This window comes from Eleutherodactylus coqui, chromosome 1 (genome assembly GCF_035609145.1).
Source record: "Eleutherodactylus coqui strain aEleCoq1 chromosome 1, aEleCoq1.hap1, whole genome shotgun sequence".
Classification (NCBI taxonomy): domain Eukaryota; kingdom Metazoa; phylum Chordata; class Amphibia; order Anura; family Eleutherodactylidae; genus Eleutherodactylus; species Eleutherodactylus coqui.
The window spans coordinates 444,232,987-444,252,008 of NC_089837.1; the positions used below are offsets into that span (position 1 = coordinate 444,232,987).

The 19,022-nt window shown below is 44.8% G+C and overlaps 1 protein-coding gene across 4 annotated transcripts in view; it reads left to right on the forward strand.

Moving 5' to 3' along the window:
- STARD13 (StAR related lipid transfer domain containing 13) overlaps nt 1-3,111 on the forward strand; it is a 305,534-nt gene extending 302,423 nt beyond the window's left edge. For all 4 annotated transcript variants that reach the window (XM_066582869.1, XM_066582888.1, XM_066582879.1 and 1 more), the window contains 4 exons: nt 527-748; nt 876-1,093; nt 1,758-1,934; nt 2,467-3,111. In XM_066582869.1, the coding sequence (XP_066438966.1) occupies nt 527-748; nt 876-1,093; nt 1,758-1,934; nt 2,467-2,584 (735 nt within the window). In that variant the 3' untranslated portion in view covers nt 2,585-3,111. The remainder of the gene's footprint in view (nt 1-526; nt 749-875; nt 1,094-1,757; nt 1,935-2,466) is intronic.
- The last annotated feature ends 15,911 nt before the right edge of the window (nt 3,112-19,022 follow it).

Here is a 19,022-nt window from a genome sequence, read left to right on the forward strand (position 1 = left end):
TTAATTAACTCAGAATTACCTAATAGGCTATATGAAAATGGGTTTTCTAAACTGGAGAACACCTTTAAAGATCATATATTCATGTGTTATTTGGTAATCTACATAGAGAGAGAGAAAGAATATGTACAATGCGAATTCATTACATGTGACTGTACTGGGGTGGGGGGGGTGGATTTTTCCCTAGTGTACATATGGTAAATGGTATATTTTGTGTCAATGAATGTCATTGTTTTCTTTGTCTTCATCATCCATAAATCTCCTCCCAGAGCTCTTATTCAGTCTTGTGTACAGGATACTTGTGGCGTATATACTAGGCCTTGGGAATGTAACGTTGCCAGTAACAGTTCAAAGGTGAAAACATTGGAAAGCAGGGATTTACGTCATTTTAGAATAAGGATAAATTTAGGAAGAGCAAAGAAATATTAGAGTTAGAGATAGCAGAAGTGGTTCCCTTGTATGTGACGTATTATGGTTTATTATTCTTCTAATTATCAATCACTCGCTGATCATAGATTCTTATTTTCAGATTCCCGAGGAAATCGTAGCCCAGTCTCGAAATTCATATGTGGAAGCTGATATCCATGTTGCTACTATGGACGAACTGATAAAACAGATGGAGGACGATGCGGGTAGTGTCACCACGTACTTTGACACTGTCATCCAGAACCTTCAGAAAGAATCAAAGGATAAATTTAAGGGATGGGTGTCTCTCTCCAGTACAGAGAACGCAGACCTGGCTTACAAAAAGGTAACTAGTCTTCAAATACCCCAAAACTTTAATATGTCAAACTACTCCCTATGTATCTCTGTCTATTGAACGGGTGGATTTACCTAATTTTACATCTATTAACTGGATTTTTTAAATCCTTATTCAGGTGGGAGATGGAAATCCACTGAGACTCTGGAAAGCCTCTGTGGAAGTAGAGGCTCCCCCATCAGTTGTACTCAATCGCCTATTACGAGAGCGCCATCTATGGGATGAGGACTTTGCGCAGGCCAAAGTAATAGAAACTATTGATAATCAAACTGAAGTTTACCAGTATGTAGTGGACAGTATGGCTCCCCATCCTTCCAAAGATTTTGTGGTGTTGAGGTATGTTAAGCTGCATTTATGTCATATATTTCAATGTGATGTTGAGGCGTATTTCACACAGAATGTTTTCCTTGAGTATGTAAGTCATCTGCATTCTTTGTAGATGTCAATGTATTTTTCACACTTACCTCATCACTTGCCTGAATGTTGGAACAGGGTAGTGGTGTACATAGAAGAGAGGGAGTCCTATAGTATAGAATGAAATGGGTCCTCCATTATGGGGCTAGTTATAGGACAGAAGGGCCTAGTGTTTGTTTCTATCTCTACACCCTTTCCATTGCTTGCAATGCAGATGGTAGTACTAAACAGATTCCTAACACCCAATAGCAAAAGGGGATAAGAACAACCAGGACTGAGCTCCTTCTCTTTGTGGTCCCCATGGCAGCCACATAAACTGTCTCTACGTAAGGTCCATGGAAGAATAATCAGGCTGCTTACAATCAGCATTTGATGACATGAGATTTTTTATCCAAAATGCCTAAGGGCCCGAGGAGCTCCGCTGATTGTGGCCGGCACTTAAGACTCATATGCTTTGCCATGACGATTGTAGGTGCCGGCCACAATCAGCATGCCTTCACCTTTGTTTTGCAGCCGTCAAATGTTGCATGTACTAGCAACCTTAAGTTTGTGTCACTTTCTCATTAATCTTTATATTCACTTTTAGGACATGGAGAACTGATTTGCCAAAGGGAATGTGCAGTTTGGTGGCAACCTCTGTGGAGCATGAGGATGCCCCATTAATAGGCGGAGTGAGAACAGCAGTTCTGGAAATGCGATATTTGATTGAGCCCTGTGGTTCTGGAAAATCCCGGCTGACCTATATTTGCAGAACTGACCAAAAGTAAGTTACTTTACTGGAACTGTGTAGTCTAAGAAAATGCACTGACACTAGTACAATCAGCCATATAACATACTTGAAAATTAGCTCTACAGTAAATACCCCATGTACAGCAGGTCCATTCAATACTACTTTAAACTGGCCGTACACTTTGAATCCTGCATTGAGCAGGAGGTTGGACCCGATGACCCTGGAGGTCCCTTCCAACTCTACCAGTCTATGACTTTGGGCAAATTCTGACAAACTCATCAGGCATTCATGTTAATGGTGTAGTCGGAGGAACAGTTGTTGGGCGCGCAAGCCTTTTTAAACCTTAAAATGTTTTTTTAGTTTTTTTTCAACTTTTTTTTCCATGCTATATTTAATAAATCTAATGTAAGGGGGCTTACATGTCACCTAATTCAGGCTCTACCTGTATGATCATATATGTCCATTGGAGCTATGTTTATCCAACCAGATGAATGTTTTTATTAACATGCTTGCATCTTATTGGCATGATGGATTCTTACTATTTTCGTCTTTTTTTTAACCTCAGGGGCCATTGCCTAGACTGGTACAACAAATGCTTTGGACACCTTCGTGCTGTTGAAGCTTCGCGAATCCGGAATTCATTTCAGCCTCTTGCAGCAGAAGGACCAGAGACGAAAATCTGAAGAATATGATACACAAAGACTTTAATAGGATAATGGGAAATGCATTATGAGAAACCACGACGACTCTACCAAGAGGCAGCACCGAGCATGTAGGGGACCCCTGGACGTTATGGAGAGATTAGTGATAACGCTCCTTTTTAATTTAATTGTATAAAGATCATGTAAATATGTAATCTATATATATATATATATCTATGAGATATTTTACCAGGACTATAGGTGTATACAGTGTATGTAAAAGTAAGTATATAAGTTAATGCTTTCTGTGGAAGCTTTTTGTTTCGTATTTCATACATTTTATTTCACTCTGCGCACCTTGTATATACACATGTATAAATGCTTGTAGAACTGACCACAAGTATTATTATATCTGGCAATGGAAGTTGTGGTTTACTATACGCAGCAATAATACGGACACATTACATTAGTTGTCCTCATCTGTAATGCACTGCACTGTCTGGATCTTATGGAGAAGAGGTACTTTGTAAATAAGAGAATAAAGAATTGACTTCATGTTTAAAATGTCATCTCAGCGTATATCGTGTTATTTGTCCACCAGCGCTCTAAAGAGGACCTTTCATATACAGTATATATAATTGCAGCAACAGCTTAAGGTTAACCCTAATGGGTATTCCTATCTGAGACAGGAATTTTCCATGAATGTCTGATAGATGTGGGTCCCACCTCAGTAACTCGCACCTATCTCTTGTTCTGGTCCCCCCATTTCTCCTGATCCAGGCTAAAGACGGTGGCAGGATTGGTCTAGAGTTATGAAAACAGCTGAGCGGGCTGTGCTTCTACCAAAAGTAATTAAACACCTGAGCAAGAATGAAAAGTAATATTTATTAACATATGCTAATACTTAGTGGGGCTCCTTTGGCCCTAATGAGATTGGATATTTTCTGTGACATACTTTCTACTAACATCTGATACACTTCAGCGGGGAATTTCCCTCCATTCATCCTGCAAACATCTGGCGGGTTCTCTCAAAGAAGATGAATGTTCAAATTTCCTGACTGCTGCTCCACCAAACAGTGATGCGCTATGTCAGACACCAGAGGGGAGGGAAGAGAGTCCTAGAAGCATGGGTGGAGCTCCCAGCACCACGGGACCCTTAGTGACTGCATGGCCGGCCTACAAAGTAGTCACATCACTGTTTGTGTGCAATCTCACTTCGGGTGGTCGAAACACCACAGTCAGCTTTACATGAGTTCTTGTATCCAAAATGCTAAAAACTGTAGTGAGTTGAATAAAAAAAAAAGTATATTAACTAAATATATATAAATTTGTATGATAGTACACGGCAGTGTTTCTCCACTGCAAAGCTCTGCTGATTTCAGATGGCACCAGGACTTTGCTTACACTGTTTGCATAATTTTTACAGACATCAATGGGAGTTGCAGAAAAAGCATAGTGAGGATAGCTCAGCTGTTTACAAAAATCAAGACCAGCCATCGAATTTAGCCAGGTCACGGGATGTGGGGTCTAGAACCTGAGATAGGTGTGGGTTCCCCCACACCTATCAGACTTTCATTGCATAACCCCAAATTCTAAATAGTTCCAGTAACGCTTAGGCCAATGCTACAGGGAGAGCCTTGCCAAGTTTAATGTACCGAGCTGCATTATTGCCATGGATCTTACATGTTCTGACACAAATTTAGGGCCATTTTAATACCTAGGTGAGATGCAGTGCTTTGACAGTAACAGCAATAGCATCAGCCTATAGATTCAAGATAAAAGGTGGTGATGTCATCAAATATGGCAGAACATGGTGCCTATATACATGTGTAGCTGAGGATATATCCTCTTTATGGTGGATTATTGTGATAATACATTACACTGGGGAACACAATTTTTGGTGACTGAGAAGTTAGAACTTTTTGGGGTCATAGATTCTGAAAATGACATTAGTTTTTCTCTATCAGGTCTGCTTATCAAGATATGACATATGTCCATATAAATGTATACATAATGTACTATACATGTAAATCAAAAAATAAAGATACAAAGATAAATCCCAAGAAGCTTTGAATACGAATAAAACAGTTTCTTCGTTGAGATGTTGATGTAAATACATTTCTGTGATTTCCTGCGATGAGATATTACTGGACATTCACGCTAGATGTTTCACCAGTCCTGTTCTTCCACGTATTTCATCGTCCGCAGTCCTGTTTTTCCACGTATCCCATCGTCCGCAGTCCTGTTCTTCCACGTATCCCTTCGTATGGAATGCTGGAAATGCTGGTCTTTCATGAGTTCTTGGCAGGGGCGTAACTATAGAGGATGCAGGGGATGCGGTTGCACCCGGGCCCAGGACCCTTAGGGGGCCCATAAGGCCTCTCTTCTCCATATAGAGAGCCCAGTACTATGAATAAAGCATTATAGTTGGGGGCCCCGTTACAGATTTTGCTTTGAGGCCCAGGAGCTTCAGGTTATGCCTCTGGTTTCCAGATTTGTGATCCATCGAATTTACCTGCTTTCAGCTTCTCCATGCTCATCGCAGGAATTTTTCTACATTTGCAGCCAAAACCTGTTCCATTTCTCTTTAATGTCTTTACACATTGTATCATCAACCCAAGTGTGATGTGCAGTGGTGGCAATATGTACTAATAGTAAGCAAATGCTGGCGGGAAAATAAAGTAAATATAACAAGATGGATAATGACATCAGGAATATCTTAAAAACTAGAGCCCCTAGAACAAAATTGATGGTATTTTCAGGATCAGCGGCACAAAAATACCCAGAATAATGTCTAAAATTCCAGGCACCATGATTTTTTTTTTGTTCACTAATGTTATTGTTCAATTATGACATATCAGCTGAAACCCAAGTCAGCCCAAAGGTATTATAAAAAACCCACTCATCAATACATGTGCAAATGAGACATTGTAGCTGTAGTACATACTATACAGGCAGCATGTACACCATGTGACCTCACCTCCTGCAGAGAATCTTTCGGCTTCAGCTATCCCCCTGATGCTGATGTTCCAAATGAGGCCTTTGGACCCACAGATAAAAATAGGATTCATGAGAATCTATTCCAGCTATATTTGTACTATGTATTATTTTTGTCATAACTGTTGGAAGATCGCTATTCTCTAAAAGGACTACTAAACTGAGACGCTGGATTATATAAAGCTGCCACCTTCAATATTAACAAATAGATAAATGATGATGTATATTTTGTAGGTACTTGTGTTCCTCTTCCTAGTAGTGCAGGGACTACAGAAGATTTATTTGGAGGCTTTGTATAGCAAGGTAATAGCAAAAGACGGTGCACAAGTGGCATTTACAACCAGGTCCTGTTGCCCATGGAGTCAACCAGAGCCGAAGTCATACCCTATCTTCAGGCGAACGCTGCTGTCACTTCAGTCCATACCAGGCACAGCTCGGTACATTGTATAGCAGCTGTGCCTGATATCGTAGCTCCATCCCATTCACTTGAATGGAACAGAGTTCCTCTGAATGTGTTGTCACTGGCCTGAAAAGAGCACTACTGCTTCATCAATCAGCTGATCGGCAGGGATCACAAGCATGGATAAACTATTGATGACTTATGCATCAATAGTTTAGTCCCGGAAAGCCCCTCTGAGTGAATCAGAGTAGGATCCCATCTGAGAAGGTAGCCTTGTCGTTAATCCATGTTCTCTCACACTTTGATAAAAATGTGCACTTACCTAGGTCTGTGAGGTCTGTGGTCAGGTCAAGGTCTGAGTTAAACACCAACAGTTAACAGTTAAGATGCTGTCTTATTAGCATTTTGTGAACTTTGTACAATACAATTGTGTTGAAAAGCTAACATGCCTGAATATATATATATATATATATATATATATATATATACACACAGTCAAACCTCTAGTTTCGTAGGTAATCCGTCCAAAAGCAATCGGCTAAACTTGAAACCAATGAAACTCAAGGCAATTATTTCCAAAGGAATCAATGTAAATTCAATTAATTCGTTCTAGACATTCCAGAAAACACACTAAACCACATTTTTGTACAGCGTTTGGTGCTGCTCTTTAAGCTCAGCGCTAAACGCTGTACAATGCTCCCATTCATTTCAATAAGGCTGTTCACATAAGCGTTTTCAGCCCTGCGTCGCCCATTAAAATGAATGGGTAGCGGTTTCAACTTGGTACCGCGTTTTTGGCAGCGCTAAGCGCCCTTGCTACACTAGCTGGGGGAAAAAAATCAATACTCACCTTTCAGGTGCTGTTTGGGTCCCCACCACTGCTTTCTGAGCTTCTGGCCAGCTGCTGGGCGCTTGGCAAGCCGGCAAAGCATCTGTTGCTATTGACGGGATTGAATGTCCCGCCTCCAAGCAAGAGATTGCTCTGATTGGCTAAGTCGCTAAGCCCACTCAGCCAATCACAGCCAGTGCTGGATGCTCCAATCACAGCCATTCATCCATGTATGGCTGTGATTGGAGCAATCTATGAATGGCTGTGATTGGACAGCAAGGTCACGCGGGCCGGCGGCCATCGGCAAAACTAGAAGCAGGCAATGTAAGTAGAGGCGCAATTCTGCACTGAAGAATCGTCGAAACTGGGAACCGGCGAAAGAAGAAGGTGACGAAAGTAGAGGTATGACTGTGGACACTATATATATATATATATATATATATATATATATATATATATATATATATATATATATATGTATATATATATATGTATATATATATATGTGTGTGTGGTGTCCACAGGGTAAACTTGATGTTATCCTTTAAATGCTTTGAACTGTGCTGACTATTGGACAGTTCAAAGTATTTGAATTAAATCAAGCTATATAAAATCAATATATATATACTTTTCATCAAAAAGATATTTTTTATTATTTACTTTAGATTACTTAAATGTTACCTTGGGGAGCAAGTAGACAGCCTTGACCCATGAGTAGTGACTAGAGATGAGCGAACTTACTCGTTTAGGGCATTTTTGTACTCGAGCACCACTTTTTCTGAGTAACTGACTGCTCAGACGAAAAGATTCGGGGGGCGGTGTGGTGGAGCCAGGGGTAGCAGTGGGGAACAGGGGGGAGCTCTCTCTCTCCCCCCCCCCCCCCCCCCCACTCCCCTCTGCAACCCCCCGCTCACCCCCGGCGCCCCCCGAATCTTTTCGCCCGAGTAGTCGGTTACTCGGAAAAAGCGGTGCTCGAGTGCAAAAACGCCCTAAACGAATACGTTCACTCATCTCTAGTAGTGACCTATCCCTAACCTGTTTAACTTTGCCTTCCATAACATAAACAAATCACCAGAAACAAGTTTATACCATAAATACAGCCCTAGAACTAAGCTCAGTACATAAATCGGCACCTAAAACAAGCACATAACATGAATAAAGCAACAGAATAAATACAAGTACAGCTGCAGAACCAAGCTCATAGCATAAATACAGCACCAGAACCAACCTCATGCCAGAAGGTCAACCATCACTGGGCTTTATGGTAGAGTGGCCAGGAGGAAGCCTCTTCTCAGTAAAAGCCAGTAAAAGCAATAAAGGACTTTTTGGCCTCGATTCTAAGCATTATGTCTGGGGGATGATCATCACCTGCCCAATACCATCCTTACAGTGAAGCATGGTGGTGGCAGCAGTATCCTGCTGTGAGGGGTGCTTTTCAGTGACTGGGACAGGGAGACTAGTCAAGGTTAATGGAAAACTAAATAGATCAAAGTACAGAGATCTTCTTAATGAAAACCTGATCCCGAGCACAAGAGACCTCAGACTGTTCAGAAGGTTCATTTTCCAAGACAGTGACCCTAAGCACAAAGCAGAAGGACGTCTTCAGCTTCAAGTAGTAAACATTTATTGAACCATGTTAAAAACAATGGGGTACATAGCCTATAAAAAAACATCTAACTCGATTGAAGTGTGAATCTCTTGATCACAGCATACATCAAATGGAAGCCAGATCTTAAGTTATACACAACTGTGAGCTATACAGAAATCATGGAGGGGACTGCAAATCCATATCAGGTTCTGCAAGCAGAGCAATCCATGCAAACAATCTTATGAAGTAAGTTGTTAACAAAAATCCTAAAGGATCATAACTAGAGTTCATACAAACTTGCATGACCATTCTTTAGGTCGTAAATAGGAGAAGTAAAGGGGTCGCAGCATGATTATTCAATTCTATCGCCAAAGTACATGACAACCCATTTAATGTACCTAATAATACACATCTGTACTGGACAAGAGTGAAATTTGGCACAACCATTCTTTATGTCCTAAAAAAAAAAGTTTAGGGGTCACAACTTGATTATTCAATTCTAGAGATGAGCGAACGTACTCGTCCGAGCTTGATACTCGTTCGAGTATTAGCGTGTTCGAGATGCTCGTTACTCGTGACGAGTACCACGCGATGTTCGAGTTACTTTCACTTTCATCTCTGAGACGTTAGCGCGCTTTTCTGGCCAATAGAAAGACAGGGAAGGCATTACAACTTCCCCCTGCGACATTCAAGCCCTATACCACCCCCCTGCAGTGAGTGGCTGGCGAGATCAGGTGTCACCCGAGTATATAAATCGGCCCCTCCCGCTGCTCGCCACAGATGCATTCTGACAGAGATCAGGGAAAGTGCTGCTGATGCCAGAGCTGCTATAGGGAGAGTGTTAGGATTGATTTTAGGCTTCAAGAACCCCAACAGTCCTTCTTAGGGCCACATCTGACTGTGTGCAGTACTGTTGAGGCTGCTTTTTGCAGTGTTGCACATTTTTTATTTATTTTTTTGTATATCGGCCGTGCAGAGCATTGCGTCCAGAGCATTGCGTCCTGCAGTAATTTGACATAGCCAGTAGTGGTGGTGAGGCAGGGACAGTGAAAGACATATCCAGTCTATATAGGCAGTGGGCTTTTCCAAAAAAATTTGGGAAAAAAAATCTATTTCGGCTGCCTGTGACCGTCCTGACTGTACTGCGTCTCTGCTGGGGGTAGTTGTCCTAATTCATACGCAGCCAGCTAAGTGTTACAGCAGGCTTGCGCAAAATTCTTTCCTGCCTCTGCTGTGCGTTCCGTAAGCGAAGTCAGCCTCCAACCACAGGCCAATAAGCGGCACATTTAATTACAGCGTTCTGTTTCTGCACTACTGGTAATACAGCATGCTGAGGGGTAGGGGTAGGCCTAGAGCACGTGGACGCGGGCGAGGACGCGGAGGCCCAAGTCAGGGTGTGGGCACAGGCCGAGCTCCTGATCCAGGTGTATCGCAGCCGACTGCTGCGGGATTAGGAGAGAGGCACGTTTCTGGCGTCCCCACATTCATCTCACAATTAATGGGTCCACGCGGTAGACCTTTATTAGAAAATGAGCAGTGTGAGCAGGTCCTGTCGTGGATGGCAGAAAGTGCATCCAGCAATCTATCGACCACCCAGAATTCTGCGCCGTCCACTGCTGCAACTCTGAATCCTCTGGCTGCTGCTCCTCCTTCCTCCCAGCCTCCTCACTCCATTACAATGACACATTCTGAGGAGCAGGCAGACTCCCAGGAACGGTTCTCGGGCCCCTGCCCAGAATGGGCAGCAATAGTTCCGAATCCTCTCCTACTGGAGGAGTTTGTCGTGACCGATGCCCAACCTTTGGAAAGTTCCCGGGGTCCGGGGGATGAGGCTGAGGACTTCCGGCAACTGTCTCAAGAGCTTTTAGTGGGCGAGGAGGACGATGACGATGAGACACAGTTGTCTATCACTCAGGTAGTAGTAATTGGAGTAAGTCCGAGGGAGGAGCGCACAGAGGATTCGGAGGAAGAGCAGCAGGACGATGAGGTGACTGACCCCACCTGCTTTGCTACGCCTACTGAGGACAGGTCTTCAGAGGGGGAGGCAAGTGCAGCAGCAGGGCAGGTTGGAAGAGGCAGTGCGGTGGCCAGGGGTAGAGGCAGGGCCAGACCGAATAATCCACCAACTGTTTCCCAAAGCGCCCCCTCGCGCCATGCCACCCTGCAGAGGCCGAGGTGCTCAAAGGTCTGGCAGTTTTTCACTGAGAGTGCAGACGACCGACGAACAGTGGTGTGCAACCTTTGTCACGCCAAGATCAGCCGGGGAGCCACCACCACCAGCATGCGCAGACATATGATGGCCAAGCACCCCACAAGGTGGGACGAAGGCCGTTCACTGCCTCCGGTTTGCACCGCTGCCTCTCCCCCTGTGCCCCAACCTGCCACTGAGATCCAACCCCCCTCTCAGGACACAGGCACTACCGTCTCCTGGCCTGCACCCACACCCTCACCTCCGCTGTCCTCGGCCCCATCCACCAATGTCTCTCAGCGCACCGTCCAGCCGTCGCTAGCACAAGTGTTGGAGCGCAAGCGCAAGTACACCGCCACGCACCCGCACGCTCAAGCGTTAAACGTGCACATAGCCAAATTTATCAGCCTGGAGATGCTGCCGTATAGGGTTGTGGAAACGGAGGCTTTCAAAGGTATGATGGCGGCGGCGGCGGCCCCGCACTACTCAGTTCCCAGTCGCCACTACTTTTCCCGATGTGCCGTCCCAGCCCTGCACGACCACGTCTCCCGCAACATTGTACGCGCCCTCACCAACGGGGTTACTGCCAAGGTCCACTTAACAACGGACACGTGGACAAGCACAGGCGGGCAGGGCCACTATATCTCCCTGACGGCACATTGGGTGAATTTAGTGGAGGCTGGGACAGAGTCAGAGCCTGGGACCGCTCACGTCCTACCCACCCCCAGAATTGCGGGCCCCAGCTCGGTGGTGGTATCTGCGGCAGTGTATGCTTCCTCCACTAAACCACCCTCCTCCTCCTACGCAACCTCTGTCTCGCAATCAAGATGTGTCAGCAGCAGCACGTCGCCAGCAGTCGGTGTCGCGCGGCACGGCAGCACAGCGGTGGGCAAGCGTCAGCAGGCCGTGCTGAAACTACTCAGCTTAGGAGAGAAGAGGCACACGGCCCACGAACTGCTGCAGGGTCTGACAGAGCAGACCCGACCGCTGGCTTGCGCCGCTGAGCCTCCAACCAGGCATGGTCGTGTGTGACAACGGCCGTAACCTGGTGGCGGCTCTGTAGCTCGGCAGCCTCACGCACGTGCCATGCCTGGCCCACGTCTTTAATTTGGTGGTTCAGCGCTTTCTGAAAAGCTACCCACGCTTGTCAGACCTGCTCGGAAAGGTGCGCCGGCTCTGCGCACATTTCCGCAAGTCCCACACGGACGCTGCCACCCTGCGCACCCTGCAACATCGGTTTCATCTGCCAGTGCACCGACTGCTGTGCGACGTGCCCACACGGTGGAACTCTACGCTCCACATGTTGGCCAGGCTCTATGAGCAGCGTAGAGCTATAGTGGAATACCAACCCCAACATGGGCGGCGCAGTGGGAGTCAGCCTCCTCAATTCTTTACAGAAGAGTGGGCCTGGTTGGCAGACATCTGCCAGGTCCTTGGAAACTTTGAGGAGTCTACCCAGATGGTGAGCGGCGATGCTGCAATCATTAGCGTCACCATTCCTCTGCTATGCCTCTTGAGAAGTTCCCTGCAAAGCATAAAGGCAGACGCTTTGCGCTCGGAAACAGAGGCGGGGGAAGACAGTATGTCGCTGGATAGTCAGAGCACCCTCCTGTCTATATCTCAGCGCATTGAGGAGGAAGAGCATGAGGAGGATGAGGAGGAGGGGGAAGAGACAGCTTGGCCCACTGCTGAGGGTACCCATGCTGCTTGCCTGTCATCCTTTCAGCGTGTATGGCCTGAGGAGGAGGAGGATCCTGAAAGTGATCTTCCTAGTGAGGACAGCCATGTGTTGCGTACAGGTACCCTGGCACACATGGCTGACTTCATGTTAGGATGCCTTTCTCGTGACCCTCGCATTACACGCATTCTGGCCACTACGGATTACTGGGTGTACACACTGCTCGACCCACGGTATAAGGAGAACCTTTCCACTCTCATACCCAAAGAGGAAAGGGGTTCGAGAGTGATGCTATACCACAGGACCCTGGCGGACGAACTGATGGTAAAATTCCCATCCGACAGCGCTAGTGGCCGAAGGCGCAGTTCCAAGGGCCAGGTAGCAGGGGAGGCACGGAGATCAGGCAGCATGTACAGCACAGGCAGGGGAACACTCTCTAAGGCCTTTGACAGCTTTCTGGCTCCCCAGCAAGACTGTGTCACCGCTCCCCAGTCAAGGCTGAGTCGGCGGGAGCACTGTAAAAGGATGGTGAGGGAGTACGTAGCCGATCGCACGACCGTCCTCCGTGACGCCTCTGCCCCCTACAACTACTGGGTGTCGAAGCTGGACACGTGGCCTGAACTCGCGCTGTATGCCCTGGAGGTGCTTGCTTGTCCTGCAGCTAGCGTCTTGTCAGAGAGTGTGTTTAGTGTGGCTGGGGGAATCATCACAGATAAGCATACCCGCCTGTCAACCGACAGTGCCGACAGGCTTACACTCATCAAGATGAACAAAGCCTGGATTTCCCCAGACTTCTCTTCTCCACCAGCGGACAGCAGCGATACCTAAACAATACGTAGGCTGCACCCGCGGATGGAAGCATTGTTCTCTATCACCATCAAAAACGTGGACCTTTTAGCTTCATCAATCTGTGTATAATATTCCTCCTCCTCCTCCTCCTGCTCCTCCTCCTGAAACCTCATGTAATCACGCCGAACGGGCAATTTTTCTTAGGCCCACAAGGCTTAGTCATATAATTTTTGTAAACAATTTTTATACGTTTCAATGCTCATTAAAGCGTTGAAACTTGCACCTGAACCAATTTTTATTTTAACTGGGCTGCCTCCAGGCCTAGCTACAAATTAAGCCACATTAACCAAAGCGATTAATGGGTTTCACCTGCCCTCTTGGTTGGGCATGGACAATTTTTCTGACGTACATTAGTACTGTTGGTACACCAATTTTTGGGGGCCCTCGCCTACAGTGTAATCCAATAAATTTTTTGCCCACCTGCATTAAAGCTGACGTTACATCAGCTGTGCTGGGCACTGCAATGGGATATATTTATGTACCGCCGATGGGTTCGAGGGAGCCACCCATGCTGTCGGTCCACACGGAGTTGTAACTGCATGTGTCCACTTCTAAAGAACCCCAGTCTGACTGGGGATGCAGTGTGGGCCGAAGCCCACCTGCATTTAATCGGACATTACCTCAGCTGTGCTGGGCACTGCAATGGGATATATTTATGTACCGCCGGTGGCTTCCTGGCACCCACCCATGCTGTCAGTCCACACGGAGTTGTAACTGCATGTGTCCACTTCTAAAGAACCCCAGTCTGACTGGGGCATGCAGTGTGGGCCGAAGGCCACCTGCATTAAACATGACATTACCTCAGCTGTGATGGGCAATGCAATGGGATATATTTATGTACCGCCGGTGGGTTCCAGGAAGCCACCCATGCTGTCGGTCCACACGGAGTTGTAACTGCATGTGTCCACTTCTAAAGAACCCCAGTCTGACTGGGGCATGCAGTGTGGGCCGAAGCCCACCTGCATTAAACATGACATTACCTCAGCTGTGATGCGCAATGCAGTGGGATATATTTATGTACCGCCGGTGGCTTCCTGGCACCCACCCATGCTGTCGGTCCACAGGGACTTCACAATAGGGAGTTGTACCTGCCTGTGTCTATGAATTAAAAACCCCGGTTAGGTTGGGGCATGCAGTGTGGGCCGAAGCCCACCTGCATTTAATCTGACGTTAGCTCTGCAGGGCACTGCAATGGGATACATGTATGTACAGCCGGTGGGTTCCAGGGAGCCACCCATGCTGTGGGTGCACATGGAATTCCCATTGCGGAGTTGTACCTGCCTGTGACTATTTATAAAAAAACGCGGTCTGACTGGGGCATGCAGACACCTTGACAGAATGAATAGTGTGTGGCACATAGGTTCCCCATTGCTATGCCCACGTGTGCAGCTCCTGATGGCGGTGGCACAGGATTATATTTCTCATTGCTTCTGTACAGCATTGTGGGCTATCGCCCCGCCCCTTTTAAAGAGGGTCGCTGCCTAGCCATGCCAACCCTCTGCAGTGTGTGCCTGCGGTTCCTCCTCATGGCAGTCGCACTTATAAATAGACATGAGGGTAGTGTGGCATGAGGGCAGCTGAAGGCTGCGCAGGGACACTTTGGTGTGCGCTGTGGACACTGGGTCGTGCGGGGGGGGTTGGGCAGCATGTAACCCAGGAGAAGTGGCAGCGGAGTGTCATGCAGGCAGTGATTGTGCTTTGTTGGAGGTAGTGTGGTGCTTAGCTAAGGTATGCATTGCTAATGAGGGCTTTTCAGAAGTAAAAATTGTTGGGAGGGGGGGGGGCCCACTCTTGCCGCTATTGTGGCCTAATAGTGGGACCTGGGAACTTGAGATGCAGCCCAACATGTAGCCCCTCGCCTGCCCTATCCGTTGCTGTGTCGTTCCCATCACTTTCTTGAATTGCCCAGATTTTCACAAATGGAAACCTTAGCGAGCATCGGCGATATACAAAAATCCTCGGGTCGCCCATTGACTTCAATGGGGTTCGTTACTCGAAACAAACCCTCGAGCATCGCGAAAATTTCGTCCCGAGTAACGAGCACCCGAGCATTTTGGTGCTCGCTCATCTCTATTCAATTCTAAGTGCAAAAGTAGTGACCCCCCCTATGTAATGTACCTCATCTAATTCTCTAACTTCTCAGTGTCGTACAAGCTTGAAATTTGGCTCGACCATTCTTTAGGGCCTAAGTAGGAAATTTAACGAGGTCACAACTTGATAATACAATTATAAGCATGAACTTAAATGACCCCCTATGTAATGTAGCTAATAACTCACATCTGTATTGCAGAAATGTGAAATTTGGCACAACCATTCTTTATATCCTGAATAGGAAAAGTAAAGGGGTCGCAACTTCAATACTCAATTCTAAGTGTGAAAAGCCGTGCGAAAATGTGGGATACATGACATAGTTCTTTTCTCATAAACCATAAAGCCTAGGGAAATGATTTGTATACTAGAATCTACCTCAACTCTATTTGTATATACTGAGGAGGATCCACCTCACCTCTATGTGTATATACTGAGGAGAATCTACCTCACTTGTATGTGTATATACTTAGGAGAATCTACCTCACCTCTATGTGTATATACTTAGGAGAATCTACCTCACCTCTATGTGTATATATTAAGGATAATATAACTGACCTCTATGTGTATATGCTGAGGAGAATCTACCTCATCTCTATGTGTATATACTGAGGAGAATTTAACTGACCTCTATGTGTATATACTAAGGAGAATATAACTGACCTCTATGTGTATATACTGAGAAGATTCTACCTCACCTCTATGTGTATATACTGAGGACAATTTACCTCACCTCTATGTGTATATACTGAGGACAATCTACCTCACCTCAATGGTATATACTGAGGACAATCTAACTGACCCCTGTGAAGGCTATAAAGTACATAAGAAAGCAGCCATGGACTGCAGGGATACCTTTTAGGCTAAGAAGGGGCTGCAACCTCCAGTCTAGGGATAAATTTGAATAAAAAGGGGCGTTACCTTTAAGGGTAAAAGGTAAGAGAGTGGGAAGGGTGGCACATTCTGCAGAGGGACATTGGTACATGCAGTCTGAGGAGAATATAACGCTTTAAATAGTACCATTAAAAAATACAATTCGTCCCATGAAAAAAACAAGCCCTCTTACAGCTATGTTGATGGATAAATAAAGAAGTTATGATTTTTTAAAAAGGGGTAAGAAAGAAACGAAAATGGGCCACGTCATTAAGGGGTTATGGTGAGCTAAACATCTATCATCCAGCCGGAGAGTAGATAACACAGACCGCACACTATGTTCTGCTCGGGAGTCAGAGATTACATTGTATTCAGCCAACAGCCAGAACAATGCCGCTGTGTGCAGAGCTCAGACCGCCTGCTGAGCTCTGCAAACAGCTCCTGGAGGCTAATTTACATTGAAATGAAGATTATAAAGTGCTAATGGACATTAGTGTCCTTTAGCACTTTATGCAAAATGATCGCTAAAACTGTCAATCTTTCAATCATTTGAAAGATTGTCTTTGTGTGTAAATGGGCCTTTATTCCTAGTGAGAGGAGGGCTGCAATAACTAGATCGCTCAAGTCTAGCTCAAACTTTAGTGCTTTATTAAACTTTACAGGGATCCACTAGAGCAAGCCCTGTTAGTCCTAATAAATTCACCAACAGATAAGTTTTTATTATATGAATGTGATGAAAACTTTTAGCATGTAGAATCATCAGACTTCCAGATGACGAGAAAGTTGTCTATATAGTGACCATACCACTGGATAAAGTGCAATAAATGTTGTTGGTCTCATATATATTGCGTTCCTAATTCATTTTTCCATCTTATACAGGCTCGTACTCCTGGGATGGATTTTTTCCAGCAACGAGTTGTATGTGATGTAATTGAATTACATCATGCTTCCAGCATCATTCATTCTAACTTATCTATTAGAGAATGAGCTGCTTTCCATCAATTATGCTCAAATGCCAATATTATCATCCATCCCGCTGATGAAGGAGGATCAATTGTGGTGTTAGATTCTTCTTTGTACCAGTGCAAAATTAACAACATGTTGCAGGATTCCACTATTTACCAGAGGTTGACTGGGGATCCTACTCCTATTGTGTGTGTCCCTACAGAGATTACTGGATAAGGGTTTATCCCTAGGAATTACTGACTAAAAGCAACGAGTATCTTTTTGTTCAACATCCAATGGCACTCGTTTTTCATGTGTTTCCTAAAACTCATAAGGACATTTTTCCTCCCCCTTTTAGGCCAATTGCATTGGGTGTTAATTCCCTACTGGAAAAGTTTGACGAATGGGTTATTGATATTCAACCTCACGTACACAGAGTCCTGGGATACATCAAAGACACAAAACAATTACTTAAAGTTTTTGATCATTTCTCTTGGTCTTCCAACTATACTTGTCTATCTTGTGACATAGTTTTCTTTATACTTCCATCCATCACAATTGGGCCCTTATTGCTGTTTTATTTCATTTGCACAACTGCAGTGATTATTCTGTGGTTTTATAAGAATTCATACTTTTGGCTCTAGATTTTTTGTTGAAAATTAAATTTTCATGCTTGATCATATATTTTATCTCCAAGTATCTGGTTGTTCTATGGGGGCTGAGTTTTCCCCTTCTTTGACAAACCTATATATGGCCTGGTGGGAGGAGTGTAATCTATATGTGCCCAACGACATTTATAACTTTATCCAGTGGTATGGTCACTATATAGATGACTTCCTCCTCATCTGGATGTGAATATGGCCAATAGCTTTATTATATTAACACCAATGATGAAAATTTGCCTTTCACAAGCTATTTCCACACATCTGCTATCTCTTTTTTTAGATGTGCAACTAACAGTAGATTTACTTTTTGGGCAAAGTTGTCTCTTCATTGTACATGAAGCCTCTAGCTGGCAATATAATTCTACATACTAAAAGTTCTCATCCCACTCATGCAATAAAAAACATATCTGTTGATGAATTTATTAAGGCTAAGAGGGTTTGCGCTAGTCAAACAATAAAAGCACTAAAATTCAAGCCCAGATTGGTGAAGAGCTGTAGTGATGGTTGACCTTCTGGAGGTTTCTCCCATTTGCACACAGGATCTTTGGAGCTCCGTCAGAGTGACCATTGGGTTCTTCATCACCTCTCTTACCATGCGCTTCTCTCTGTTACTTAGTTTGGTGGGGTGGCCAGCTCTGGAAGAGTCCTGGTTGTTACAAACCTCTTCCATTTAAGAATTATGGAGGCCGCTGGGCTCTTGGGAACTTTCATTGCAGCAGAAATGTTTGAAGCCTTCTTCAGATCTGTGCCTCCGCACAATCCTGTCTCTAAGCTTTGCAGGCAGTTCTTTCTTCCTCGTAGCTTGGTTTGGGCTCTGAAATGTCTTGTGAGCAGCGACCTTATATAGACAGGGATGTGTATTTTAAAATGATGTCCCATCAACTGAATTTACCGCAGGTGACTCCAATCAAGGTATAGAAACATCTCAAGGATAATCAAAAGAAATGGGAGAGCTAAATTTCGAGTGTTTCACCAAAGGCTCTGAATACTTATGTCAATGCAAAATATTAGTTTTTCATTTTGAAAAAAAAAATGTACATCGATTTCGAATAATTGATGTACAATTAGTTTTGGTTTTCACTTTATCATTTTGGGGTATTGAGTGCAGAATGATGGGGAAAAACATGATTTTTTTCCATTTGCATTTGCACTAGGCCACAATATTGTAACGAATTCTTAAAAAGTGAAAGCATCTGAAAACTTTCCATAAATACAGCCGCAGAACCAAGCTCATGATATGAATATTGCAGCAGAACCAAGCTCATAACATAAATGAGCGTCGACCCCATAATATATGTAATTAGGAAACATGGACATAAACTGGAAAACTCAGGAGCAATACACATTGACAAGATAAACTGGACAAGACTGGACTTATAA